The following is a 25,050-nucleotide window of genomic DNA, read 5'->3' as shown; positions in this document are numbered from 1 at the left end:
TGAAGTTGTCCAACGAGCGACGAGTTTACTAGTGAGTGGTCTCAAGACGTAAGACTGTGGTGCTTCTGCGCGAATGACAACAAAGGCTAATAGATTCATTGAAGTTTAAAACTTAAAATAGTTGATAATATAGACCCTGCAAAACTTTTAAGGTATGCAGCCTTGAATTAATAACTACACTGCCCCTGATCGTGGCGACTTGAAAATGAATGGTAAGTCTCAGCTTTGCACCGATCGTCTCTAGTGAATGAAGCAGGCAGTAGCACGTCCGTCTCTTGTTTGCAGACATTACTGATGTTAGCTACCTAACGATGGTTTTAGGTTGCTCACTATAACTATGATGGACACCCACTAGCCCATTAAAGTTTGAGAACTTCCACACTATCTTGCATACATGCGATTGATGATTTTGCATGAGTCCTGTGGCAGAGCTAAGCTAACAATGCCACATTTTAAATTGCATGGCAAGTGGTTAGGGTAAAGCTAACTGTTGGCAATGCTTAAAGTGATGACATTGTCATTAGTGTTTTTCTACCGGCGTAGATTATGTATACTGGTATTTTCTATTAACACCTGTCCCCTCACATTGCAGGTTTTTCCTTTCATTGCTGCTTATATTTATACACTCGCCGTTAATAGAACCGATCAGGAGCTGATGAAGCCAAAGGTGGATGGTTTGTTATAAAGTACCACATCATCAACGACATTCAAAAATGGTAAGGTTGTCTAATTTAATGACTAAACCCTAATTCCATGTTCTCTAAACCATTTGAGTAGTTGTTGGAATTACACTCTTAATAATAATATGGGAGCCTCTGCCGTGTTTTTTAGATCCGAATTGCGGCATTAAATGCCGCATCGACAACTGCAGATGAATCCCAAGACCCACTGAAAACAAAAAAAAGCCGTACTAAAGAGGCTCAGGTATAGTAAATTGATCAATGTTTTGCTATCGATAGTTATTTGATGAAGTTCTACTTTATTCTATGCAGGAAGCAGAGGCTTTTGCTTTGTATCATAAAGCATTAGATCTGCAAAAACATGACAAGTTTGAAGAGTCTGCTGAGGCGTATCACGAGCTGCTCAAAACACCACTCCTCAAAGAGGTAAACTTCAATATCAGTGTCTTAATGGAGGAGAACTTTTTCTTCTTCTGAGTGTTTGTTTACAATTTGGGTTGTGCAATGTGATGTGTAAAAGAACCGCTTGACTTGATCAGTTTTGGGGCGTCATTGGCTCAGAAGGTAGGTAGGTAAGGTAAAGCGCTCGTCTTGGGATCAAGAGGCCGCAGGTTCGATTACCGGCTCCTCAGAGTTGTATGTTGAAGTGTCCTTAGGCAAGACACTGAATCCCTAATGCCCCCGATAGCAGGTAGTTGCCTTGCATAGCTAAAGCTGCTATCGGATAGTTAATGTGTAAAAGGGAAAAGTGTGGAGCACATTGTTAAAGCGCTTTAGGAGAAATACACGTGGTGCCGAAGTGTGATACTCAAGTAAAAGTAATGTTATTTTAGAATAATATTTCTCAAGTACAAGTAAAAAGTACTCATCCTAATAATTACTTGAGTAAATATAAGTACGCCGAGCAGCATGTATGCAGTACAGACACTCCATGAAAAAGAATCCAAAAATGTGATATTTTATGCCCGAATTTTGGGTTGGGTTCCAGCCCAAGATCTTACCTCTAACCAGTTCCATTGAGAAGTTTATTACAAAAACCCCAAATAAAACAGTATTCTTGGACAAGGCTGTGTTGGTTTCACAAGTGCACTTTCAAAATGGCTGACAATCATTTGTACACCAGAGAGGAGGAACTCTGCGGGACTATGACAAAAAAGAAACATAGGTCTATGGAAAATCCCAGCTTCACACCAGTACTTTGTCCGGACTGCATCCTGTAGTTGGTTTGATAACACTCAAGGCAAGACTCAAAGCCTCCTTCCCAACGGTATATCAGAACGCCACTCACAACAATAGAGGGACAGAAAATGACTAGATGAATGGGTACAATGAGATGTCAAGTGAATAAAAAAAGAAGTCAATGACTTCATTTAAATACATGGTTAATCATAGTGTACATTCATAACAACTACACATTTATGCGATGATTAAAATAATGAAAAACTGGAAAACTCTTACATTTATGACTGTGTATGCAGTGACACATTTTAATATTACGACAGTCTCCACTTATTTTTCTGTCACCATATTGAGTGCTTTCACATAACTGCATTATGAAAACGCACAATTCCAATAAAACATTGTTTTTTTCCCATCATTATTTATTTAGAATGCAATATTTTGGAATTTATATCAGAACTACATTCAACTGAAAATACTAGAAAGAAAATATTCATCTTATATATTTTATGCTAAACATTGTTTTCAGCCAATACATGCATTTCATTTTGCTAATGATCTGCAATGATGTGAGAAACATTAGCAACATTCAATTGTGGGTTGAATTAATGCTTGAAAATAAAATTTGATATGTGCTCTAAAGACAAATCCTTAAAGTATCTGTATAATTGTCTGTTATTTAAGGCCATGCCCTCTGTGGATCAGAGTCTGGGTCTCAAGCATCCTGGACTGATGCTTAAGTATTCCACATTCAAAAATCTGGCAAGCATGGCTGCATCACGAGATGACCTGGAGACTGCGATGGATTTTTACTTAGAGGTCACACAATACTTCTGTTTTTTACGGTTTAAGTATCTAAAACATTTATAGTTTTCTCTATTCCTTATGTAGGCTGTTATGTTAGATTCCACTGATGTGAATATGTGGTATAAAATTGGGCAAGTGGCTGTACGATTGCTGCGCATACCTTTGGCTCGGCATGCCTTTGAAGAGGGATTGCAGTGTAATTCGGACCACTGGCCCTGCCTGGACAATCTCATCACTATTCTCTACACACTCTGTGACTACACTTGTATGTTCTTAAACACTGCTATTTTTTAGTAACACAAACTCTAAATAAATGATAATTTTTAAACATTTCCTTAGGGTGTTTGTACTTCATTAGTAAAGCCCTTGAGAAGGATCATTGTTACACCAAAGGGTTGGTGCTGAAGGAGAAAATCTTTCAAGAACAGGCCAGTCTTAAAAGGGACACAATGCACATGTTCAAGAGATGGTGACTGCACTCATTTTTTAATCATTCACTTTATTTAATTTGTTTGAAAATTGCTCCCAGTGTCTTGTTACTTTTAAATATTTTTTTGTGCTGTGGGTTGTTTATAGTGATATGTCTGTTCACTACGTGGAAGTGGAGGAAGACGAACGCAAATCCATTGTGGAGGAGGCTCTGGATTTACGAAATCGCAGACAAGCGCTCTCTCGTATAGAGCCAACCCCTGATCTGGTCTTGATTAAGCCCATCAGGTGTCTTTCGTGAGTACTTTCACTGTCGATGATTGTAATTTGACCGTCATGCACACAAATAGGTTAATGTGTACTTACAAATGAACATATTGAGACTACTGACAATACATTTATTAACTAGATACAGTAAGTCTCAATACTTTCGTCCAATTTGTTTATTTATTTACATCATTTGTTTTACGATAGTTCAACCTCTAATGCAGTGTGTTGCAAAACCGTGTCAGGTCTGAAATTTCACTCTAATTAGTCACAACAATCGAGATATCGAGGTATTTCTGGTTTATTCCTGGACGCTGGCTATTTCAGCTGAAAATGAAAATCTCCATTCTGATCCCTGATTATTCTTATCGTCTATTTGCACAAAGTAATAATGTGAATTTAGCACCACTGCTGCGTTTACCATCTCTCAAGATTGAACAAACTGATTTTGCGAGGTGTGTCAAGCCCTTGTCCCTGTGGTTACTGGGGTCATGCAGTCATGGATTAATCAGTTTGTCCAATCAGAGACAGGAACAAAACAAAACAGTGGTAATAAATTCAACAAGTGATGGATTGGTTCCAGAGACTTTGATTTGAACAGATTTTTTTGATATAAACATACATTATAGCCTGTCCATGACATTGTAAACATTAAAATATGAACCAAAATTCCTATGTTGGGTGTGCCCTGAGATTTATTTTAATTAAAAAGGGTGCACCAAACGGTCAGGAACCACTGCTTTAATTTATGACTGGATACACTGATTTAACATGGGATCTTTGTGTTAATACAGCTGGAAGCATGTGGGTGAAAGCCTTCTGGCAATGTATCGATATCAAACCACATGTGCACCGCCACGTCCGAGTCTCGGACGCAGGATTGACCTATCAGGGTATCGTGATCAAAGCTTCCTCCAAAACTTGCCTGAGCCAAGCAGTCCAATCAGTACAGTCCAGATGACTGTGCTGAGCAGTAGCCCCAGTTCATCTTTGCCCCCTACTGTCCTTTCTGAGCCTTCAGCACTCTCACAACCTGCCATCCAAACCCAAATAACCGTAGTGGAAATCCCCACAGCTGCTACTTCTATTGGTTAGTGGTAAAATCACATTACGTTTTTAGTTAATTGTTGACAGTGTCAATATTTTAATTGTTTCTTCAAAATGCACAGTTACAACTATGGAGATGTCCATGACAGACAAGTCCAAGAAAGTCCCTAAAAGGAAACGCACGATAGACGAGAACGTTGAGACGGCAAAGAGACGGTCAGCGCGAGTTCGAAACACTAAATGCAAAAAGGAAGAGAAGGTTGATTTTCAGGAATTGCTGTTTAAGTACCTTCCTTCAAGGTAAGAACAATGGCTGATGTTATTTTTCATACTCTTTGTGTGTTCAGCTGTTATATGTCATGTAATTTTGTTGTTGGGAATGGCTGCAGGTCCAGCAAAATCTTTATAGTCACCTGCTACCTTGCTGGCTTTGTTCACAAATAAGATTTATAGGTTTGTGCTTTATGTATGTGTTGCTCTTATCAAATCATTCCTGTTTACTAGGCTTAGAAAATTTGATCCTGATAATGAAGAAGAAAGTCTGAAAAATCTTGACACACAGCGTGATGGGAAGGATGACATGCAGCCTCTTCTTGGGATGTGCATTCCAGTTGATACGGTTGATTACATGGAATCTGGTATATATGCTGTTGACTTTATCTTTTATAATTTTGTGTTATCATTTTTTCCAACTTTTTTTTTCTTTGCAGAACATCAAGACGTCCATGACTTCCTTCTTAAAAATATGTCCAATGGAGGAATCCTGGACCTGATGTTGTGCTATCTGAAGGCAGTGGGTCAGAAGTTCATGGAGGAGTGGCCTCCAAGTATGACTGGTGTGGTGCTGGAGGTCTACCTGTCTTGGCGAAAGCACAGCTGTGGACTTCCTAACCCTTTGTTTCGAGAATGCAGTAACCAGCACATCCGGGTAAATGTCAAAACAGGAAATATTTGTGCCACAATAAATCAAACCTCTGAAACTATTTATAGCTTCATTGTATGAAAATACCCTCCGTTGTTATTTGTTTTTGTCCTTTCTCAAAACGTTTAAAAAAAAAAGTGGAAAAATATTACTACAGAATGTGTTTCAGCCATAATCATGCTCGACTGTAAAGTTTTCTACTAATGAATACATAATAGTCAGTGAATATTTGCATTTTACCTCTTTACATACAGCAAATGTTGGAAATGAGTTTGGCATGTATGGAATTGCAGTTGGAGCAATGGCTTGACAACAAAGGTAAGATTGAATCATTAAAACGTTTAATTTTTTTATCTTAAACCAATAGAGAGGAAGCTATCATTAAATGTCTTTTTTGTAATTTTTGATTTAAAACATTATTTTTTAATATCTCCTGTGGTTTGCACCATAATTTAAAATCCGGGCAACTAGATATTTTAACGTATTTGTTTTCTCTTCTAGTAACTTTGAGAAAAAGCACTGGTTCCTGCAGCGACACAGATGAAAATGAGTTCCCTGGGCAACATTTTCAGGCAGATATTTTGCTCTTGGCTTTAGGCTCATCCCAAAAAGATCTGTTTGAAGACAGGTGGTTTGATGTCACTGTGCGTGTCTATTGGCTAAAGGCAAGATATCTCACTCTGCAGGTAAGCACTTAAGTTGTTGCTAGTGTCTCTTTACTTTAACACTTAATAATCCTTTACTAATTAAATCAAGGAGCTTTGTCTTGTTTCCAGGGAGACATGGAACTGGCGCTTGAGAGTTATGATGTCTGCATAGGGCTTTTACAGAGTAAAGCCAAGCCCCCTGAAGGGAAATATACTATCAAACTGCCTAATTTAAGAGTAGATGCAGCAATCTCTGTAGAGGAGGTCAGTGCACATGATTTTCACTCAAAATGTGCTCATGTCAAAGTGTATTTTTTCTTCAATTCATAATTCTTTTTTCCATGGTCAGATTGACAAACGGCTGAAGTCACTAGAGCGCTGCCAGTCGTTGGAGGAAATCCAGCATCTCTTTGAGACTGCAGACTTTGAATCTGTTGTGCGCTTGTTGCAACCTACTCTTAATTACGGTAGCAGGAGTAAACATTTGGAATTTGTTAGCTCAGCACCAGAACGGCCTGCTCAGCTCTTGCTGCTGCAGGTCAGTTGATGACTCGGTCAACAAAAAAGTGTTTTTCAAGGGATGCTGAGATATGATACATGACTGTTGTCTCTAATTTCCCCACAGAATTCCCTGTTGAGACTTCAGGACTACCATCGATGTCTCGAGACAAGCGAGATGGCTCTTAATGAAGCTCTGCAACAGCTTAACTCTTGTACTAGCACCTCTGAACCTTTGAGGGAAGAATGGGTCAGCACCATTATGAAGCTGTTGGAAGGCATCAATGTCTGTTTTACCAAAGACTCTGGGATACTAAGCAACATCAGCTATTCCAGTATGGCTCGACTAGCAAACAATCTTATTCAGGTTTGGTCTTGATATTGCACATCCTCTACAATTAATCTGTTCGTGATGACAACGTGTATCTGTGATTGTCTATTTTAGCTGATCGACCTGAGCATGACAATTTCTGATGATCCCAAAGAACCCTATATTTTCTCCGTGCTGCCGTGGATTATTTTATATCATATCATCAAACACGAAGAATCAGCTTTTGGCGCTATGCTTCAACAACATATGTCTGTAGGGGATGAAGAAGGTTGGTGGATTCCACGATTTATGTGTGTTTATGCTATAGGTAAGACCGGGCCAAAAAAAAAATCAGCCCGAGCCGACCCAAGTCGCGGGTATATAAACCCAAACCCGACAGATTAACTTGATTTGATAAACAAGCATAAAATAAAAATGAAGATTTACCTCGGCCGTGTGTGCTTCAATGTCGAACTGTGTTTCAGATGAACTACGCAGTTTTGGTTTTACCTGTGGCCGAGTCCCTTAAGTCAAGTGCTAAATGCAAGCGCAGGGCCTAAATGAAACCTACGACTGCGCATTTTGGCGACTTCCAGCTAATGAAAGTGAAAAACGAAATGGCACAGGAAAAAAAAATCATTTTCTGCAGATTACAAGCAGCAAATAGTCCAAAAACAAAGTTTGTAAAGCCTGTAATCTTTTGGCAAGAAGGGGAAAGGACATCTGACATAAGGGAGGTGGAATTTCGCGTCTTTCACCCTAACACCGAGGAGGAAAATGTCTTTGGATTTAGTGATTTTATACTTAAACTAATAGTGCGGTAAGCATTTTCTTTATTTAAATAATTACTTGAGTAAAAGTAAGTGCATGCTGTGTCGATCCTCCAGGAAAAAAAAATTAAAAAGCGGCGAGAGAGAAGCTCGTCCGCCCCGAGTTAATCATTGACATTTTAAGCCCGAACCCGGCCCAATATTTAGGCCCAGTTTGGGTTGGGCCTAAGATCTTACCTTTAGTTTATGCATGTTTTTTTGTTAACATTGCATTAAATGTACTTTTTCTCATGACTTAGATGACTCGGACTCTCCGATGTTACCGTCTTCCCTTATGCTTCTTAACACCGCTCATGAGTATCTTGGACGTCGCTCCATGTGCTGCTGTTCAGATGGTTCACTGCTTAAGTTTTTCGTAAGCATCGTACATCTTTAGAAATCAAATATGTTTTTGTATAACCTGAATTGAGTTTGACAACAATATATTTTCTGTAGGTTCGTGTTTTGGAAAAAGAGTTTATAAAAGTAGGCACAGCCAGCAACATATGCCATCCCTACAAAGAAGAGTTGGAGATGGCTTTGGAACAGTGTTTTTTCTGCCTCTACGCCTACCCTAGTAAGAAGAGCAAAGCCCGCTTCCTGGAAGACCACTCCTCTCCACAGGTCTGATTCATCCATCCTTAATCTGTACATTTAAATAAATTATGTAATGTAAAGAAATGACCTTTTTTGAGTCACATGTGGCAATTTGAAAGCAACTGTAATTGGTTGCAAGGAAGTAAGATTTGATTTAAAAACTAAACGGCAGAAATAAGTTTGTTGCAACAGGCTTTAAAATGTTGAACTATACTGTACACAATTACGCGGTGTGACAAATTCCTACAATACTTTTTGTAGCACCTTAGGTAACATGGTATAGTAGTAGTAGTAGTAGTAGTAGTCTCCAGAGGTACCTACATACACTACACGACAAATAAAATGACACATTTATAACATGTGCATGATCAAAAGTTCGTATTGGGGAGGCTGTATTTATAAGTGAAGTGCAAATACAATGAATTTATTTATACATGTAATTATTTCAGGTTTTAGGCCTTTTTTTCTCGGCATAAGGTAATTTATTGATACAGTGTAACAGACTCTTAAAAATTATTGTTCGCTTGTAATTTACATGGTTGGCCACTAAAAGGTGCTATTTAGAATAGCAAGGCTTTTGGTTTCGAATGCATGTTTTTCCGAATTATCAATATATTTAGCAATAGTTTAATTCCTAGGATATAATCAAAACATTTTTACCTCAATAATTTGCTGATTTTAGCAGATGTGGCTAGAAACTTGTGATAAAATATTATTTTTTTGCCTTATTTATGTTTTATTTAGAACAATCGTTTGAAGGTTTCCTCTGTAAATAGATGCCCTTGGAGTACAGTAGTTCACTAAATCATTTTTGACTTAATTGGAATTAAATATTTTATTACTCTACCAACCAGGTTCTTGAAACAAATCCATGTTTTGCAGGTTGAACTGCTGTGGGGTGATGCCCTTTTCATGTTCCAGTATTTTAAACCAAAATCTCTGCCCGAGTTTGATAGCTACAAAACAAGCACCGTTTCTGCAGATTTAGCAAATCTTTTGAGGAGGTTTGCAGGAATTGCCCCCCCAAGTGAAACTCCCACCCTCAGCATGGATGAGGTGGCAGCCTACATTGAGGGATTAACAGAAAAGGTGAGTCTTCCATGAATCTATAGAACAGTCAAATGTAGACCTTTATTTTCCTTTACATTTTGTAGAAATACTATTATTGCACGACAAGCATATGCCTTGCCAGGCATTCTACTTGAGCACGGTTGTTGGGGCCATGGTTTGTTGAAAAAGCGCCAGGTAGCCGCTAGGGAGTGCCAAAAGCAATTAGACCGCATGCAACTCCAGAGCTCCTTGTCCACGAAAGCAGATGTTTTTGAATTTCTTTTAGGTATTTATAGGGGATGCCTTGACACGAAACCTAGGTATAGACAGTCCTAGTAAAGAACTGCTGTGTAGATGTTGAAGTGTCCTTGGGCAAGACACTGAATCCCCAATGCCCCCAATAAGCAGGTAGGCGCCTTGCATGGCTGACTCTCTATTGGTGTGTGTGAGTGTGTGTTTGAATGGGTAAGTGTGAAACACATTCTAAAGCGCTTTGGGAGGTCTTCATTGACTTGAAAAGCGCTATATAAATGCAGACCATTTACCATTTTCACAAAAAAAAAACAGTTCAGCTGTTTCAGACCTTACAAGCCACATACAAACACACACAAAATTTGGGAGTTAAAATAATAGTGTAGTTTTGAATCTCTATTAGCTAAACCTAATTACTCACCTCCTGATTATTAGTCTGTCCCTCTTCATCTGAATTGAAGACTCCTTTTAATTTTCCCTACATTTTAGGTTCAATCACTTTCCAAATGTATATTTGGATTAGATGGTGACCATTTGAGGTTTTTTTAAGTACAATTGTTGGGCTTAAGTAGAATGTCTGTCATTTCCTCTTATTTTTTTTATTTTTGAAGACCCCAAGCCTTCCTGAGGGTAGCCCACCTGCACCAGCAATTACTAATGAGGTCTACTATTTATTGGCTGATTATCACTTCAAGAATAAAGAGCAGTCCAAAGCCATGAAGTTTTATATGCACGACATCTGTGTTTGTCCAAACAGGTTGGTCATTTTTGGCAATCATTGATGTGATAATCTTTTTTTTTTTTAACGTGTTCTGTAGTATTGGTTATAAATCAAAACTAATGGGCATTGTAATATTACCTTTTTTTTTATCATTGCTAGCACTGATGCTCAGTGTGTGTTTTTGAATAGGTTTGATTCCTGGGCAGGGATGGCTTTAGCGAGAGCAAGTCGGATTCAAGAGAAACTTAACTCGAATGAGCTAAAAAGTGACATGCCCATTTGGAAACATTCACAGGCTGTGCTCAACTGCTTCAAGCGTGCCCTGGAGATTGATAGCTCCAACCTGTCACTGTGGATTGAGTATGGAACCATATCATATGCTTTGCATTCATTTGCTTCCCGGCAGTTGAAGCAGTGGCGCGATGAGCTTCCGTCTGATGTGGTAAAGCAGGTGAGGCAGATGTTGATAGGGTCTTGTCATTTTAGGGGTTCTAGCTTATCTCTTGGATCTTCTTTTTTATATGAAGACCTTTGTAGGCAACTAATAAGTTAATTTTACTCCTTAAAGCTACTCGCTTTTTTGGTTTTCAGATGGAGGAAAGGAGGGAATCCATGTTAGAGACGGCATCTCAGTGTTTCCAGGGAGCCTCCCATTGTGATGGAGACAGCGATGAAGAAGAGTGGCTTATCCACTACATGCTTGGCAAGATAGCAGAAAAACGCAAACAGACACCTGTGGAATTTCTGACACTTTACAAAAAGGTATGAAACTTTAGAAACCGCATATATTGAGTTTAACTCTACCTTCTTATTAGGGACTTTGGAGCCTCATACTCACTGAAATATTCTGGGCATCATCAATACATGTTGTTGGTTTTTTTTTTATCGTCTCAATCCGTCTTGGTCCCTATCGACTGTAAGTTATTGCATTCGACTCAATAATGAAAGTAAAGTATTTAGGATAACAAATGCTGCTTTTAGAATTGCAACAACTGGATTCATACTAATAGAAAAAAATGAGAGCTGTAGGTTTATGCTAAACGAGGCTGCATTCTTAAAAACATTGTTTTATAATTCATCCACAAAACAAAGATTGAAGTGTCTCTCCACTTACAAGATTTATGTATGTGTGTGGATACGTTTTCCCAACAACAACCCAAAAAACATACAGCATTACTCATAGGACTTCATTGTGGTGAAATAATTGCAGGCAAAATGACTTTGATGCTTCAAACACAATGACATTGCGTTCAGTAGTAGACTGGCGTGTTGAATGTCATCTGTTTTTATTTGAAGGCTGCAAACTACCTGCATGAAGAGGCAGCCAGGTATCCTCGTAAAATCCATTACCACAATCCACCTGACCTGGCTATGGAGGCCCTGGAGGTAAATCACCAGTACACCACATCTATATTTTATCTGAATTTGCTTGATCTGAATTATTGGGTTCTCAAATTTGTGGCTTAAAGACACACTTTTTTTCCCCAGTTACACTTCCGACTCAGTGCCACAATCTTAAAGCTGCTGGAGGCAAATAATCCTAATCTGGACCATGAGGCCTTGTTCGGTTTGCTAGTTGAGGCTGCCACAGGACCTTTTGCCATTGGGGAAGAAAAGAGTATGCCAAGCATACCCAGATCTAATGAAAAGTAGATACAATGTTTTCAATACTATAAGGCAAACCTGATTATAAGGCACACCCCCAAAAAGGTTTTTTGTCATATATTCTTCATACATAAAGCCCACCGGACTCTAAGCCACATGAAATTGATACTTCTGTACAGCTACCTTTTTTATTTGTGTATAACTGTTGGGCTTTATATACACGTATTGTTGGATAAGTGAGGCTGACCAAGATTCACAAAATATAGTATGCAACGGAAATCAAACCTGGGTTGCAGTGATGTGAGCGCTGACACTTAACCACTAGACCACCTGTGAGGCATTTTACATACAAAAAGGTATTAGATTTGATCTCATTTTACACTATTTTTACTAAGTGCCAAACACTGATTTGAACTGTGCATTTTGTTCTGCATTCTTGTAGGTTAAACAGTCTTTCTTCTTCTTCACCTGTGCTTCAATAACCTTTTAGTTTAATATGTATACATGCGTAAAGAGTTTGTAGAGTATTTTGTTGAAAGACTTTGTTCTTTCCTTAACGTTTGTTTCTGGCAGCATGGGTTAAAATATTGTGATAATGAGAAATGCCTTTTTGTATGGGATCTGTACCACTGGTAAAGTTTTAACTCACTCATCGCCATGACCTGGATTCGATTCCTGTTGCATGAAAAGTTTTGCGATTTTAGTAGATAATGTCCAAAATTGATCAATCATTGCACAAAAAGGGTAGTATACAGTAAAACCTTGTGTAATAACGTACAATATGAATACTGTATGCACTTCTAATCGTACCCGCTGTATTTTGTGGGATGTAAGGGCCACTAGGTTATAAGGCGCACGTTCAAATTTCCTGCCTATTTGGGGTTTTTATGTCTGCCTTATTTTCAGGGCAATACAGTAAATACATAGATTGTGAAAATATTGTTTTATTATTTTCAGGGAGAAATCAACCTCTGTGATGGACGGAGAAATAAATAGCTCCCCGGTTAGCATGGGCAACATCCTCAGCTCTTCGCTCCTATCAGTTGCCACTCCAGGTGTGACTTCCCCTCTCTACATGGCCATGCCGTCCGATCACGATTACGCCAAACGCAAAATTCTCCGGCGGCAGCAGTGGCAGCAGCAGCGGCATGAGGAACAGCAGGCTGATGGTATAGTCTTGGTTCTAGGCACTGTCTCTGGGCTTGGATCCTTTGCCCTTTGTGCACCGGGAAAGGAAATCACCAGAGGAGGGTGTAGATTTTTAATCACCTTATTGGTCGGCCAGTTAGATTTAATTGTTTTGCACCGGGTGATTGGGATATGGTGAAATGGGCAATATGGCTACAGTCTATGTGACTGCATGGCATTACCGAAATGGTGGCTGTTTGAGGTTTGCCAGTGCACACTGCCCAGAATGTGCGCATGCATGTGTGTGACTTGTTACAGCTTTGCACTTTTTGCTTTCCTACCAGTTTGTCAGTCTGGTTCTTCAACTGTGGATCAACTTACTTTAAAGGTGGGGTGGGTTGTGTAAGGTGCCCTTAAAAAGTTGAAAGAATAGTTTCCCTAAGCATGTGTTAACAATGCCCAACTGAGTTAAAGGATCCCTTTCAATCTCTTTTTCACAGCGCCTATCTGCTTTCACCCTACTTTAAGTAAAGCTGTTAACGAGTAACATGCAGGCTGGCGGCACTGTCCCTTTCCAGATATTTTTTTTTCGGGAGGATTTTGCTCCCCCATATGAAACATTCTCACTTTTGGGGGCTGTTATTTGAAGGTCTTTTTATTTTGGGGAAAATTCCTGCCCACTTAAAATATTTTTTGCCTTAATGAAAAAAAAGTAAATATTCTGCAATTATAACCTACATTTTAAAATGTATAACATGCAAAAGAAACCTGAAAATGGTGACCAGGCACAGTCATCATATACTACGTTGCAGTAAACTGTTTTGACAGTCACTATGGTCCAAATATGATGAACTGTTTATTCACTGCACTGTGATTTCTTTCATGCCTGTTGCATGTTTTTCCTCCCAGCCATTATGTTAAAAAGACAGACTAACAAAAGGGATTCGTCTTAGTAATTCATTGATAATAAACATCGAAACAAATGTTTGTAACAACTTAAATAAAAATTGTTTTCTAGACATTTTGCCACAGAAAACCTAAGAATTAACTACTCAGTGAGCCAACTTTAAAGGATCTGTACGGAATTTAGAACTTTGTCACTCTCTGCCGCCATCTCCCGGCTTAAAGTCATGGTCACAGCCTCAAGTCAGCTCGTTCATGATGCGCATGCAAGCACATGCATTTCTTAAACATGCTTGAATATACTCTTCCTTTTTAATCTTTTGGGTTAGCGTTTGGACTCTATTAGAAGAAGGCCATTGCTTACTTTTATCATTTTCATGCTACACTAAAAATAGAAAACAATGAAAACCCGCAGGGAAAAGCACTCCTCCTATTTCTCAAACATAATTTGCTCTGCCCCGAACAGCTTTTTCAAAAGTAGGACAAACGCAGATAAGTCGAATGGAAAATAAAGCTTAATGACTCTTTGAACTCAGTTTGACATTGTTAATATATACTTAAAAGTGGCGTCCCCAACTTCAAATTATTCTACTTGCTGATGCCATCTTTTGGCTAAAATCATCATTGCAGCCTTTGTCAAGCTGCTAGTGTGGTGTGTGCACATATGTGTCTCTCGTAGATGCGCTTTTCTCATTTCATTTGGTTGGGGTTGGAATTTGGACTTGATTTTTAACAGTCCTTTTCTTATTTTCGCCACTTACATCCTAGAAAAAAAACTAATCACTCTGCTCCCTCCCATCCCCCGCCTCTTTTCCTCCAGCCTAATGTTCTCTTTAACCGGAACGCCGATGATGAAAGCAGATAGGTGCGGCGTAAAAGATGGTTAAAAGGCTCTTTTAACTCAGTTGGTCATTGTTAACTCATATTTAATAGACAAAATATATAATTTTAAACTTTTAAGGACTCCACAAACCACGCAACCCACCTTCAACATACACTTTGCCCTTAGAAATAATTCACGGACAAATGTGTTTGCATTAAACCTTGTAAGCAAAGTAATGCATATGACAAAATATCGATCGCTGTGCAATGTACAGATTTCTAAACTGATATCTTGTTAACATTGTTATTTTGTAAACAACATTGTACATTTTTTTTCTTTTAAGAATTGAATTATTTAAAAATAAATCTTACATTTCATGTTCCATGTTAATTTTGAAAATGCCTATAATCCAGCCATATTGCCCACGCCTCAGGTTTTGTACCCCCTTTTACAAACCGTTTCCCTTCCTCCTTGCCTACCTACCTGCTACCTCTTTTGCCTGCTTGCTTTTACCACCTGCTATGCCATTTACATGCATGTAGTTCCAATGGGGTCACTCTCTTTAATTATAAGTAAACTGGAATACTTAACATATGTCATCTGATGTTTCATGGTGTGGGCTTAAATTGACAAAAGTCTTGACTCCTTGGAGAAGTCTTTTGATTTGTGTTTGTTTATTTTTTTGCACTAATAGGACACATTTGGACAGTTTGGTGCAAATGACTATGCTAAGAAACCTTTGGGTGGTCCGTTATTGGCAAAGAACTGAAACCCAAGTTAAGAAAATGTCTCACTTTGCACATGTTAGCATTTTTATGGTAATGCATTTGGGTGAGTAATGTAGGATCTGATTCAGACATTAGGTCAACTCAAATGTTATAATTTCCCTTTTTTTTTTCTTAATTGTGTGTCTACATAGACATGCTTGGTTGCGAATGCCTTTTTTATTGTAAGATATTGCTAATCCATACACTCCTGATGGTAACTTTGATGGTCAAAGTCCATTAAGTAGAGTGTAAAGCTAGTAGCAGTCTTAGAAAATTACCTTTTTGAAATCAGAAATTAAGTTTTTACATTGAAATTATAGCAACAACAAAAAATCTTTTTTTACTGGGTTCTATTGGGTGATTGGCTTTTATTCCCTAGTCCAGATACATGTATTATGTAACTAGCCTACATTTTAAATGTATAAAATGCATTCAGAGGTACAGATCTGCTTGATATTGTTGTAAAACCAGCTCCCCATATCTTCAACAGCCTCACCAGACCATGATTACTGCTTGCCCAGGTCTTCAATGTGGCTGGCTTCCCTGAATGGTACTGCTCTTCAAACCCACAAAACTCTCTTAGAGGTTATATGTTCAGTCAGAAACAAGCTCTGTAATGAAGTGTATTATTAGTGGAGGCCTTCTTTTGCACCATTAAGTTAATTACTTTAATTATGACTCTTGAAAATCCCTATATGTGTTATCCACTTCCCATTCGGTTATCAACAGTTCTCTGCCAATAGTCCTCCATATATATGATAACAATTTAGGGGAACATACTTTAGCTTTACTTCTAAATCTACAACCCTGCCCACCATCACCATACTTCACCTTCCTTGTGTTACAACCTCTTTGTATTGCAATTAGTCTGTGTGACTCCCTTCGAACTTTTGGTCATCACTATACACTATAGTACACTTAAACTAAAACCCATACCAGTGTATATATATTTTAAAAAATACATTTTATTTTTCCTTATGGTTCTTACTGGTGTATCTGTTCACCGAATAAAATGATTTGTCTTGTTCCTTACTTTGGCAGAACGCAGCCAGGACAGCGAAGTGGTGATTCTTTCTGACTCCAACTCTACCCAAGATGCTTTCACAGATCCCACCAGTTCACAGGACAGCAGCCACAAACCTGCCTGTGAAAAAGTCACTTCTTCATCATCAGAGAGCACAACGCCTGTGAAGGAAGGGCAGCCTCCATCTGATGACACTGGTAACCTGAACTCATATGGGCATTGACTCCAGTATAGTGGTACCTCTTCATACTAACTCAATTTGTTCCAGGATCGTGCTCGTAGCTCAAATTGCTCGTGTAACAAGTAAATCTTCCCTATATGTAGTATTTATAAACTTATTGGTTTGCTCCCATCCTCCTTAAACATGTAAGTGAACCCCATATAGCCATAAACACATCATCATGATCACTAGAAACATTCAAATAGAAATTAAACATACAGTTTATTTTGAGCACTTACCATCTTTAGGCAATCTCATAACTTGTACATTTTCCCTGTATTTTAAACGTTTTTTAAACCATTTCAAAATATGTGTATAGCTATTTTAACACAGAAAAATATTTTATTTGAGTATATGGATCTAATATTGGCTATTTCGGCTCTAATCCGGATCGTCACGGTCGCTGGTAGCAGATTACATCATCGCAGATTGCTAATATCCACATAGTCTGTCTTGCTGTGAGTAGGTGCCGCGTTGTGTTTGTTTTTTGAATTGCTTAATAAAGAGGAGTTGCAATCATTAATAAGGGGAGCAATTGTCGGGGGTCGAAAAGTATGAGATTGAGAGACTGTTGATGATACGTCAGCACTTACTGTACACAGAAAAAAATTAGAGCATCGTTTTTTGTTTTTTTTTTGCCTGTAGTAGTTTGCATGCGCAAAAAGATTAGCAGATGCTGGCAGTAAGCGGTCTCGAGCGGCAAGCAATCTCTAGTAATAGCCTCTGGGACTGCTTGTGAAGTGGATTTTCCTTTGTGTTTCGAACAAGATTTTTGTTGTAAATAAAACTTGTATGCTGAAATTCTAGTGCTGGGATGTGCTCTTATAAGGAGGGGTACCACTGTATTTGTAACCTGAAAGACATTTCAAAACACAGTTTCATGAATATGATTGCATAACATCTTTTGGACAGGTAATGGCAATAAAATAATTTGATCTGTTTATCAGTCTAATAACAAAAACATGCACCGCTAATTGGTCACAACCACGCTAATTTTTATTATTATTATAATACCCAGCTGACATGACTTTTCAGATACGTGTTTACCATAGCTATACATTGCATTTAAACATTTAAACAGAAAATAGTCACACATAACCACAATAATAATAATTAATTAAATTAAACTATCACTTTTGTGTGTGTGCTTTTATTTTTGTAATACATTGCAAAACGTTAATCTTTACCTCGGTAGATAAATGTTTTCTCACTTAAAGTAATTATTTTTCTTCACAGTATTATATAGTTGTTACTCTAAAACCATGATAATGTTTAGTATTTTTCTTGTTTTACCTTATTTTAGCTTGTTTTCTTGTTTGAACAAAATAGTACCAGTACTTCAAATAATTATAATACCCAGGTATTGCAGATAGTAGATCATTTTATAAATGTTAGATGATTTTTTTTTAGCCTATAGTATGTCGAATAAATGATTTTATTTATATAGTAGAGAAAAAAAAAAACTATATCTATATGTGGATATATTTTGGTTATCACTGTAAGTATATGTCTGGTGAAGACGGACATTATTATTATAAGTACTGGCAAAAGGGAAAAGTTCTACATGATAACTTAACTCTACGGTATTAATGCCAATGGACGTATTTTTTGCTTTTATAATTTGGAATAGTTCTTGTTCCATATATCACAGTTGCATTAGTCCAGTATTAGGGTGTTGCGTCATCTCTTCAGTTTAGTCTTTGCTGTAGAGGTAAGATCTTAAACCCAAGCCCAAACCTGACCCGAGCTCAAACAAAAATCCAGGTTAGGCTAAAAGTGTCAGAAATTAGTTCGGGTTCGCGTTTAGCCGTGCTTTTCACTCACTGACATTATTGACGCTTGGCGCGCGTGCATAGTTGCGCAGTGGATTCCATCCGCCTTTTGCGCAATAAATCCCTCATCCATGCGCATGGCACGCGTCTGTAATTGTCATTAGTTAGTTTTTCTTAATGGAGGAGCCGCGCAACGCAGCCCACGTGCCCAAAAAACTTAACTAAGAACAGTTTCGGATGTGTAATTAAAAAGAACTCAAAAACAAAAGCCCTCATCCTCAAAAATAAAAGAAAAGTCCTCAGATAAAATGTAAAATTTCAAGTCTCAAAAGTAGGACAAACGCAATTTCAAGTTTGCTCCGTGCAAGTTAATTTGTCAGGCTCGGGCTAGATTTTTTCTTTAAGCCTGATCTTACCTCTACTTTTCTGCTTCCTTCTTTAGAGACACATGGAGATCAGACGTTCCCACGCATGGAGGAAAATCTGGTTGAGGAAATTGTTGAAATGGTGGTGGTGACCCTCCCTGATTCTTCAACCCCAAAAGTCTCTGCAGATATCTGCCTTCCACCTGTGGTTGTACCAACTACTCCCCCGAAAGCAACATCTTTTCACCAAACTGCTTCTCAAACACCAACCATGGAGAGCAAAAAGAAGCCAGAGCCTCCCGCTGAGATAATGGAGGTACCTAAGGCCCTGCCGGCAGAACCTGCTGAGCAAAAAAGAATGCTGGTGGAAATGTGCGTCCGCTCTCTCTTCCTCTGCCTCGGACGGTTCCCTCAACACTATAAGAGTCTTTACCGCCTGGCTTTCTTTTACACAAACAGCAAAACTCACCAGGTGCATACATACTTATTATTGTCAGCTCATGATTTTCTGCTTTGCATTCTTTTGCCTGCCTGGTATATGCACAGTATGAAATTAAACTCAAGTCTCTTAAATGTCTCATTAGCTGTATAACATTTAATACTTCAAGTGAGGCTTACTAGCAATCAAGGTGGTAGACTTGGTATAATAATAGCAGTAATAGCGGTTTTGTTTTTTTCCCTAACTTCCCTTTTTATTTTTTTAATACAACGATATGAGCTCTGAATCTCTGTGGGCAGAGTTGTGTGGGTTGAGAACCAAGCTTTTTCAGCTGTCTGCTGGAACTTTTCCTGCATACAACTCTTTCTATCAGTTATTTCACATGTTTTGATGAAGGTGCGGTCTTATTAAAATCATTTATCCTGAAATCTACCTTTAACCCCACCTCATCGCATCTGTGCATTTTTGAGGTTGTAAAAGATGGTGTCGTCATTCCTGATTGGAATATGTTAGATATTAGCAAATGAGTGCACAACATGATGCATATGTCAAATCAACATAATTTGACGTTGGAAAATGGTTGACAAGATAATAGTTTTACATTTTTCCCTCTATTAAAATGTAGATATTTTTAATTATTTATTACCACAGAACCTACAGTGGGCCCGAGACGTGTTGCTAGGAAGCAGTGTCCCATGGCAACAACAGAAGCACATGCCTGCACAAGGACTCTTCTGTGAGAGAAACAAGACAAACCTGTTCAATGTAAGTAAGTTCACTGAAGTCATTGGCGATCATCTTAGTACATGGTCAAAAACCCAAGCCAAATATAGGGTCATTGCAAAATATGCTTTATATTTTACCTTTTCTTTTCTACTATACATGAGATAAGCAACATTTTTTTTTCTTTTTGTTTCTATTTAAGTAAATTCCTCAATCAAAATGAGTTATTTCCTTTGCTATAAAAGCCTTTGCTATAAAGTCCATGTAGGTGACTCACCGGGAAAAAAATCTCTTTCATAAAGTATTGTTTTTGCTTGGCTGCGAATCACAAATAATAAGTAGTTACAACAAAAGCTGACCTTGTTTTTGGAGCTATTAGGCACTGTTGTGGCAAGTGTGTCCCTATACTTGAAATCAATGTAACATGGGTTTGAAGTTCCACATGCAAGTATGTATTATATCAGAATTGTTTTTTTTCTCTCCTGGAAATCATTTGTTGGACTCATTTTTAAATATTCATGGACAAGGTCCTTTCTGTTGTTTTTCTTTTTTATTTCTTTCACATTTAAAAGAAATAATTAATATTTATATATGTATGTATATATATATATATATATATATATATATATATATTCTTTTTTTGTGTGTTTTTTTCTGACTACCTTGCATAATCATTACAAAGTGCAGTTGAAAAAATACACAATCCATTTTTGAAATATTTTGAAGAGTTTCTTGAAATATCTTGGAATCGAGCTATTGATTTGGGAATTTAACTATCACAGAAAGCCAGGGGATGATGGTCAAAGGACTACTTCCATCATCTGGTCAAATTTTGAAAACATTTTTGCACTGATTTACTTTATACTGCGGTCAACATTTCTGGCGGTCCATATTTTTATAATTTTATGATAGGCCGCATGTCAGCACAAATTTGACTTTGGACATGCCTTTCCTAAGCTTAGTCGGGTCAATGCTCCTGATTGAACAGATGGCGATGTGGTCTGTCACCCTGCAGGAAAAAGCCTGTCTTGGGAATAATGCTAGTAGACTGGCACCATTCTAGTTAATGTCATAGTAAAGTCTATTTGCCTTCATATTGGATCTTGCTAGGCGGTTAGTAACATCAGGCTCAATAGATTCAGATTCAGATTCAGATCTACTTTATTGTCATTCTAGTACATGTGTATACAGAACGAAATGTCGATACATCCGACCCGCACAGTTTCCTTGAATGTACAGATATAAATAAAATGTTGTATTGAGTTGTAGTATTGAGTGCTAATAATATACTAAATAATTATGGCTATGTATAGTATTTTACAGTAGCGCAAATAGTGCAAGAGGAGTAGCCAACCAGATGTGCAAGATGGGCAATCAGGTAAACAAGTCAGGTAAACAGAACAATAACACTGTAACAATAACACTGTAAGTACGATAGTGCAGAGAAACAGATGTGCAAGGAGTGGCTAGCTATACAGAACTGCCAGTAGTGCAAAAAGTCAAACAGAACCCACAGATGTACAGATTAGCAGCAGTTTAGATTTACTATGTGTTTGAGTGACCATTTAACAGTCTAATGGCCAGGGGGACAAGACTATTGTGGAACCTGGTGGTCCTGCACCGCACACTGCAGTACCTCTTCCCAGAGGCTAGCAGAGTGAACATGATGGGGGTGAGAGGGGTCCCTGATAATGTTCTTAGCTTGGGATAGGCAGCGCTTCTGGCCAATGTCCTGAATGGAGGGAAGAGAAGTCCCGATGATTTTCTCTGCTGACGAGCTGAATGCAGTATTGGCATATCTTCTGCACCTGTAGCTGACATTCAATTGTCCAGCTCAATATCTAAGAAACAGATTAAAAGTAGCTCTATCGATTTTGCAATCAACATCTGTGTTTACAGCTTCTCTGAATTGAAGTTGCAGAAACAACTTTTATTGTTCAGTTCCTCTTACTTTTTTGGGGTTACAGAACTAATGTATAAGCTCCAAGGTTGGTGTCTTAGTTGTTGCTGCAGTTTTTTGGCTGGTGGTATTATCTCTAACTTTGTGGTAAATACAGTTGATCTCAAACCTCTTCTGGTGACTGGTTGCAGTGGCAATGCGGGCCATGGTTAAATATGAGCTCTGCAGTGAGTTTGTTCCATTCCACAGAGGTCCTTTTGGAGAATGCCTATCATCCTGGCATGGCAATTGTCAAAGCTGCAGTTTTTTAAAGCAAGAACTTCACAAACTACCTTTCCTAAATAATTTAATTTATGTTTTCTCAAGAGGAATAAGTATGTGTAACTCCATCTTTATCTAAACACATTTATGTTCCCTTGTACTTTGTTAGGTGAATCAATCTTGGAGCGGTAAACTTCTTATACTGTGCAGCTTGACATTTCACTGACATCCTGACAAGTTATTATGTTTTAACAATACACTTTAGTTTGTATTGTCATCTCTCAGTTCTCAGAAAAAGGAGCTAGCAAAGAGTTAACAAAAAAAGTTACATGACTGTCTAGAGATCTGAAATTAGGTCACAATGCCCCACTTTTCCCTCTTGCTATTGCTGTTTTAACGACTTGTTAAAAAAATTTTGTTGGAAAGATATGTTGATGACAATATGTATCAGTAAGTTGAATTGTAATTGCTGTTTGATATTAAAGTCATTAGTGTATGTTAGCCAAAATACTTTCCTTGAAAAATGGTTAAACATGTGACTAATCCTAATAATCACAACATTAATTTGAGACTCTTTTTTATTTGTAATTTATTTTAAAGATATTGGTGCAATCAGAATTGCAACATTGAGCCACCATGGTTGGATTACTCCCTGTTGTGACAAGTCTTTAACCGTCTCCACCTCTACTTCCAGTATGGTTTCACACACAAGTTTGATACGCCACCCACATTAGCATTTATCCTCTGTAAAAAGACAGATAGTGTGTCTGTCCCGCTGTATTTTGCAAACAAATGTCACTCTGATAGCATCTCTTTGTCGTCGACTTTGACAGCTCCTTTAGAACATTCTAATAAGGGGTCGTTTCTACAGGTTTTTTTTACAATGTTCCAACAAGCAGTCACCCTTGAATTACCTCCCTCAGTTCGACGTATGACTCAAACTGTTGTGTGTTCAATTGCACAGTTTGGTGTTCGTAGGTGGAGCTCCACTCAGGAGAAGCGTGTGTTCTTTCTCAAGGGAGCATTATTAGACAGTGAAACATTTTTGTTTTTGTGTTGATGCTCATATTAGCGGGCTAGTCTTTAAAGTCAGTAGAGCTTCCTCTCCTGCCTTTGTTTTGACAAAGCTTGGCATATTCTAGCACGTTTTTATGCTCAGGAAACTGGATAAACAAGGCTATGCATGTGTGTTATGTTTGCCGTGGCCATCTGGAGCGACGCAGCCAGGTTTGAAAGGAAACAGGTGAGGGCTCTCGTCTGAGGATGGCTTGTATTTAGTTCACCTGTGTTTACTGTCAAACGGCTTATTGGGAGTGTTTGTTCATTCAAGTGGCAGCATTGTTGATTTCCTTTCAAGGAATGCAGAGGTTAAGCAGCGTGCACTTGCGCATTGCTGGTGTAGTACTCTATTCCTTTTTCTGTCAGTTTATGTTATCATGTTCTTTTCCTGTTGCTCTGGCTTTAGTGTGATCACGCTCACCCCCTCCCTCTTGCTGCTATTCGCTCCACAGATCTCCTCTCTGTGTAGCTCTTGCTCAGCTTCCTTATTACTCTCTCTCTTCTGTTTGTGTGGGTGTGGGCTTCGTTCATAGGCGGGACTTTTCTGCTGCTCATGTGTGATTGGCTGCAAAGACCTCTAAGGGCTGGCTCTGCACTGTGTATAGTGCAAGAGAAAGCAGGGGAGTGTACAAGGGGTTGGGGGGGGGATCATAACTCCAGCAGGCTGGGGTCAGGGGAGAGGGGCGATGGAGTGTGTGGGTGTTTTTGTTTTGAAATGGCAGGAGAGGAACCAGGCTCCTGGTGTTCTACGCTCTTAGGCCTTGACTTCAGTGCTCTCTTCTTGCCAAGGCAGTGCCATTATCCTTGAGTTTCGCTTCTACCTTGTACAGCAGAGCTTCAGGCTTTTCTTCCCCTGCAGATTTTGCCCAAATGCAGCCCACACCTCGCACTTCGAGCTTGAGCTTCTTTTAAGGTAGCGGCGGGGTGCTCTTGTTGTCGTTGCCACCTGCAACGATTCTTTTAAAAGCGAAAGGAACGAGGAGTACACTTCTTTGGTGATGGTGAGTTGCTTCCTGTCAGACTTTTGGAAAAAAAATCTGTTTTGGGAAAATTTTGAGTTGAGTTTTGTACAAGCAACCAAAATAATTTGAATGATTGTAACTGTTACTTGTAAAGAGTCACAATGACAAATGGTAGTACACACCTTATTGTTGTTTGTATTCTTGACAGAGAGGAACCATCTTGATATAAAAACATGAGTACCTTCTCATGTTACAAATTGCTGGCTTCCAGAATGCTGATGTCGTGATTGGCGAATTACTGATTTCTGCGAGTCACATGACCACCAAACCTTTTTGTCTTTGGACCAGAAAATAGTTTGAGTCATTTCTGTTGTTTGTTCAAGTTGAGACATGTAAAGATAAGTTACACAACACTCAAAGAATCCTTGTGTAAAAAAGTCTTACATTTAACTCACATTTATAAAGATTGGTTTACAAATGGCTATACGTGTATATTTTTATAATACTGATTATAAGCATGCTTTTTATTTAGTACTGTCTTGTCTCATTGCAGTAAATTGGATATATTGATACTCATCTAAGAAAGTGATTCAATGACACGGTTACATTTTCTACAGAAAAAAAAATGCTTACATTTTTTTTTTCGTCTTACAAATCTGCTTTCGTGCTACAGACTAATCTGTGTAAAGCCATGGCTTTGCATTCCGCAAAACAGATGTGTGTTGATGATGCGTTGATGGTTTTCTGAACAATCCATTAGAGTTTTAAGTGTCGTCAGAATGCGTGTAATCTGAGCATGGAAAACTTGAGCATGCGTTTCTTGTGTATGTGTATGGCTACATCAAGTGCGTACAGTGAGTGTAATGTTTGCATCACACATGTAA

At 38.4% G+C, this 25,050-nt stretch overlaps 1 protein-coding gene across 3 annotated transcripts in view; it reads left to right on the top strand.

Moving 5' to 3' along the window:
• Window positions 1–48: 48 nt before the first annotated feature.
• Window positions 49–25,050, top strand: part of cabin1 (calcineurin binding protein 1) — a 49,383-nt gene continuing 24,381 nt past the window's right edge. The window contains exons 1-31 of one of the 3 annotated variants that reach the window (XM_088335502.1): window positions 49–212; window positions 593–716; window positions 832–924; window positions 993–1,106; window positions 2,544–2,678; window positions 2,751–2,931; window positions 3,006–3,135; window positions 3,243–3,392; window positions 4,157–4,452; window positions 4,532–4,709; window positions 4,914–5,047; window positions 5,120–5,337; window positions 5,586–5,649; window positions 5,833–6,017; window positions 6,108–6,242; window positions 6,328–6,516; window positions 6,604–6,843; window positions 6,922–7,075; window positions 7,856–7,971; window positions 8,052–8,219; window positions 9,075–9,281; window positions 10,106–10,251; window positions 10,405–10,666; window positions 10,807–10,977; window positions 11,512–11,601; window positions 11,704–11,864; window positions 12,778–12,989; window positions 15,932–15,991; window positions 16,483–16,662; window positions 18,900–19,294; window positions 19,913–20,026. In XM_088335502.1, coding sequence (XP_088191628.1) covers window positions 672–716; window positions 832–924; window positions 993–1,106; window positions 2,544–2,678; window positions 2,751–2,931; window positions 3,006–3,135; window positions 3,243–3,392; window positions 4,157–4,452; window positions 4,532–4,709; window positions 4,914–5,047; window positions 5,120–5,337; window positions 5,586–5,649; window positions 5,833–6,017; window positions 6,108–6,242; window positions 6,328–6,516; window positions 6,604–6,843; window positions 6,922–7,075; window positions 7,856–7,971; window positions 8,052–8,219; window positions 9,075–9,281; window positions 10,106–10,251; window positions 10,405–10,666; window positions 10,807–10,977; window positions 11,512–11,601; window positions 11,704–11,864; window positions 12,778–12,989; window positions 15,932–15,991; window positions 16,483–16,662; window positions 18,900–19,294; window positions 19,913–20,026 — 4,923 coding nt within the window. In that variant the 5' untranslated portion in view covers window positions 49–212; window positions 593–671. Of the gene's footprint in view, window positions 213–592; window positions 717–831; window positions 925–992; window positions 1,107–2,543; window positions 2,679–2,750; window positions 2,932–3,005; window positions 3,136–3,242; window positions 3,393–4,156; window positions 4,453–4,531; window positions 4,710–4,913; window positions 5,338–5,585; window positions 5,650–5,832; window positions 6,018–6,107; window positions 6,243–6,327; window positions 6,517–6,603; window positions 6,844–6,921; window positions 7,076–7,855; window positions 7,972–8,051; window positions 8,220–9,074; window positions 9,282–10,105; window positions 10,252–10,404; window positions 10,667–10,806; window positions 10,978–11,511; window positions 11,602–11,703; window positions 11,865–12,777; window positions 12,990–15,931; window positions 15,992–16,482; window positions 16,663–18,899; window positions 19,295–19,912; window positions 20,027–25,050 lie in introns of all 3 variants that reach the window. The other 2 variants (XM_088335500.1, XM_088335501.1) reach the window with 2 other exon arrangements.

Source organism: Urocampus carinirostris, chromosome 5 (assembly GCF_059441175.1).
Source record: "Urocampus carinirostris isolate Australia breed hairy pipefish chromosome 5, RoL_Ucar_1.0, whole genome shotgun sequence".
Lineage (NCBI taxonomy): Eukaryota > Metazoa > Chordata > Actinopteri > Syngnathiformes > Syngnathidae > Urocampus > Urocampus carinirostris.
Note: the sequence above shows the minus strand (reverse complement) of the source record. Positions and strands in the feature narration are given on the sequence as shown.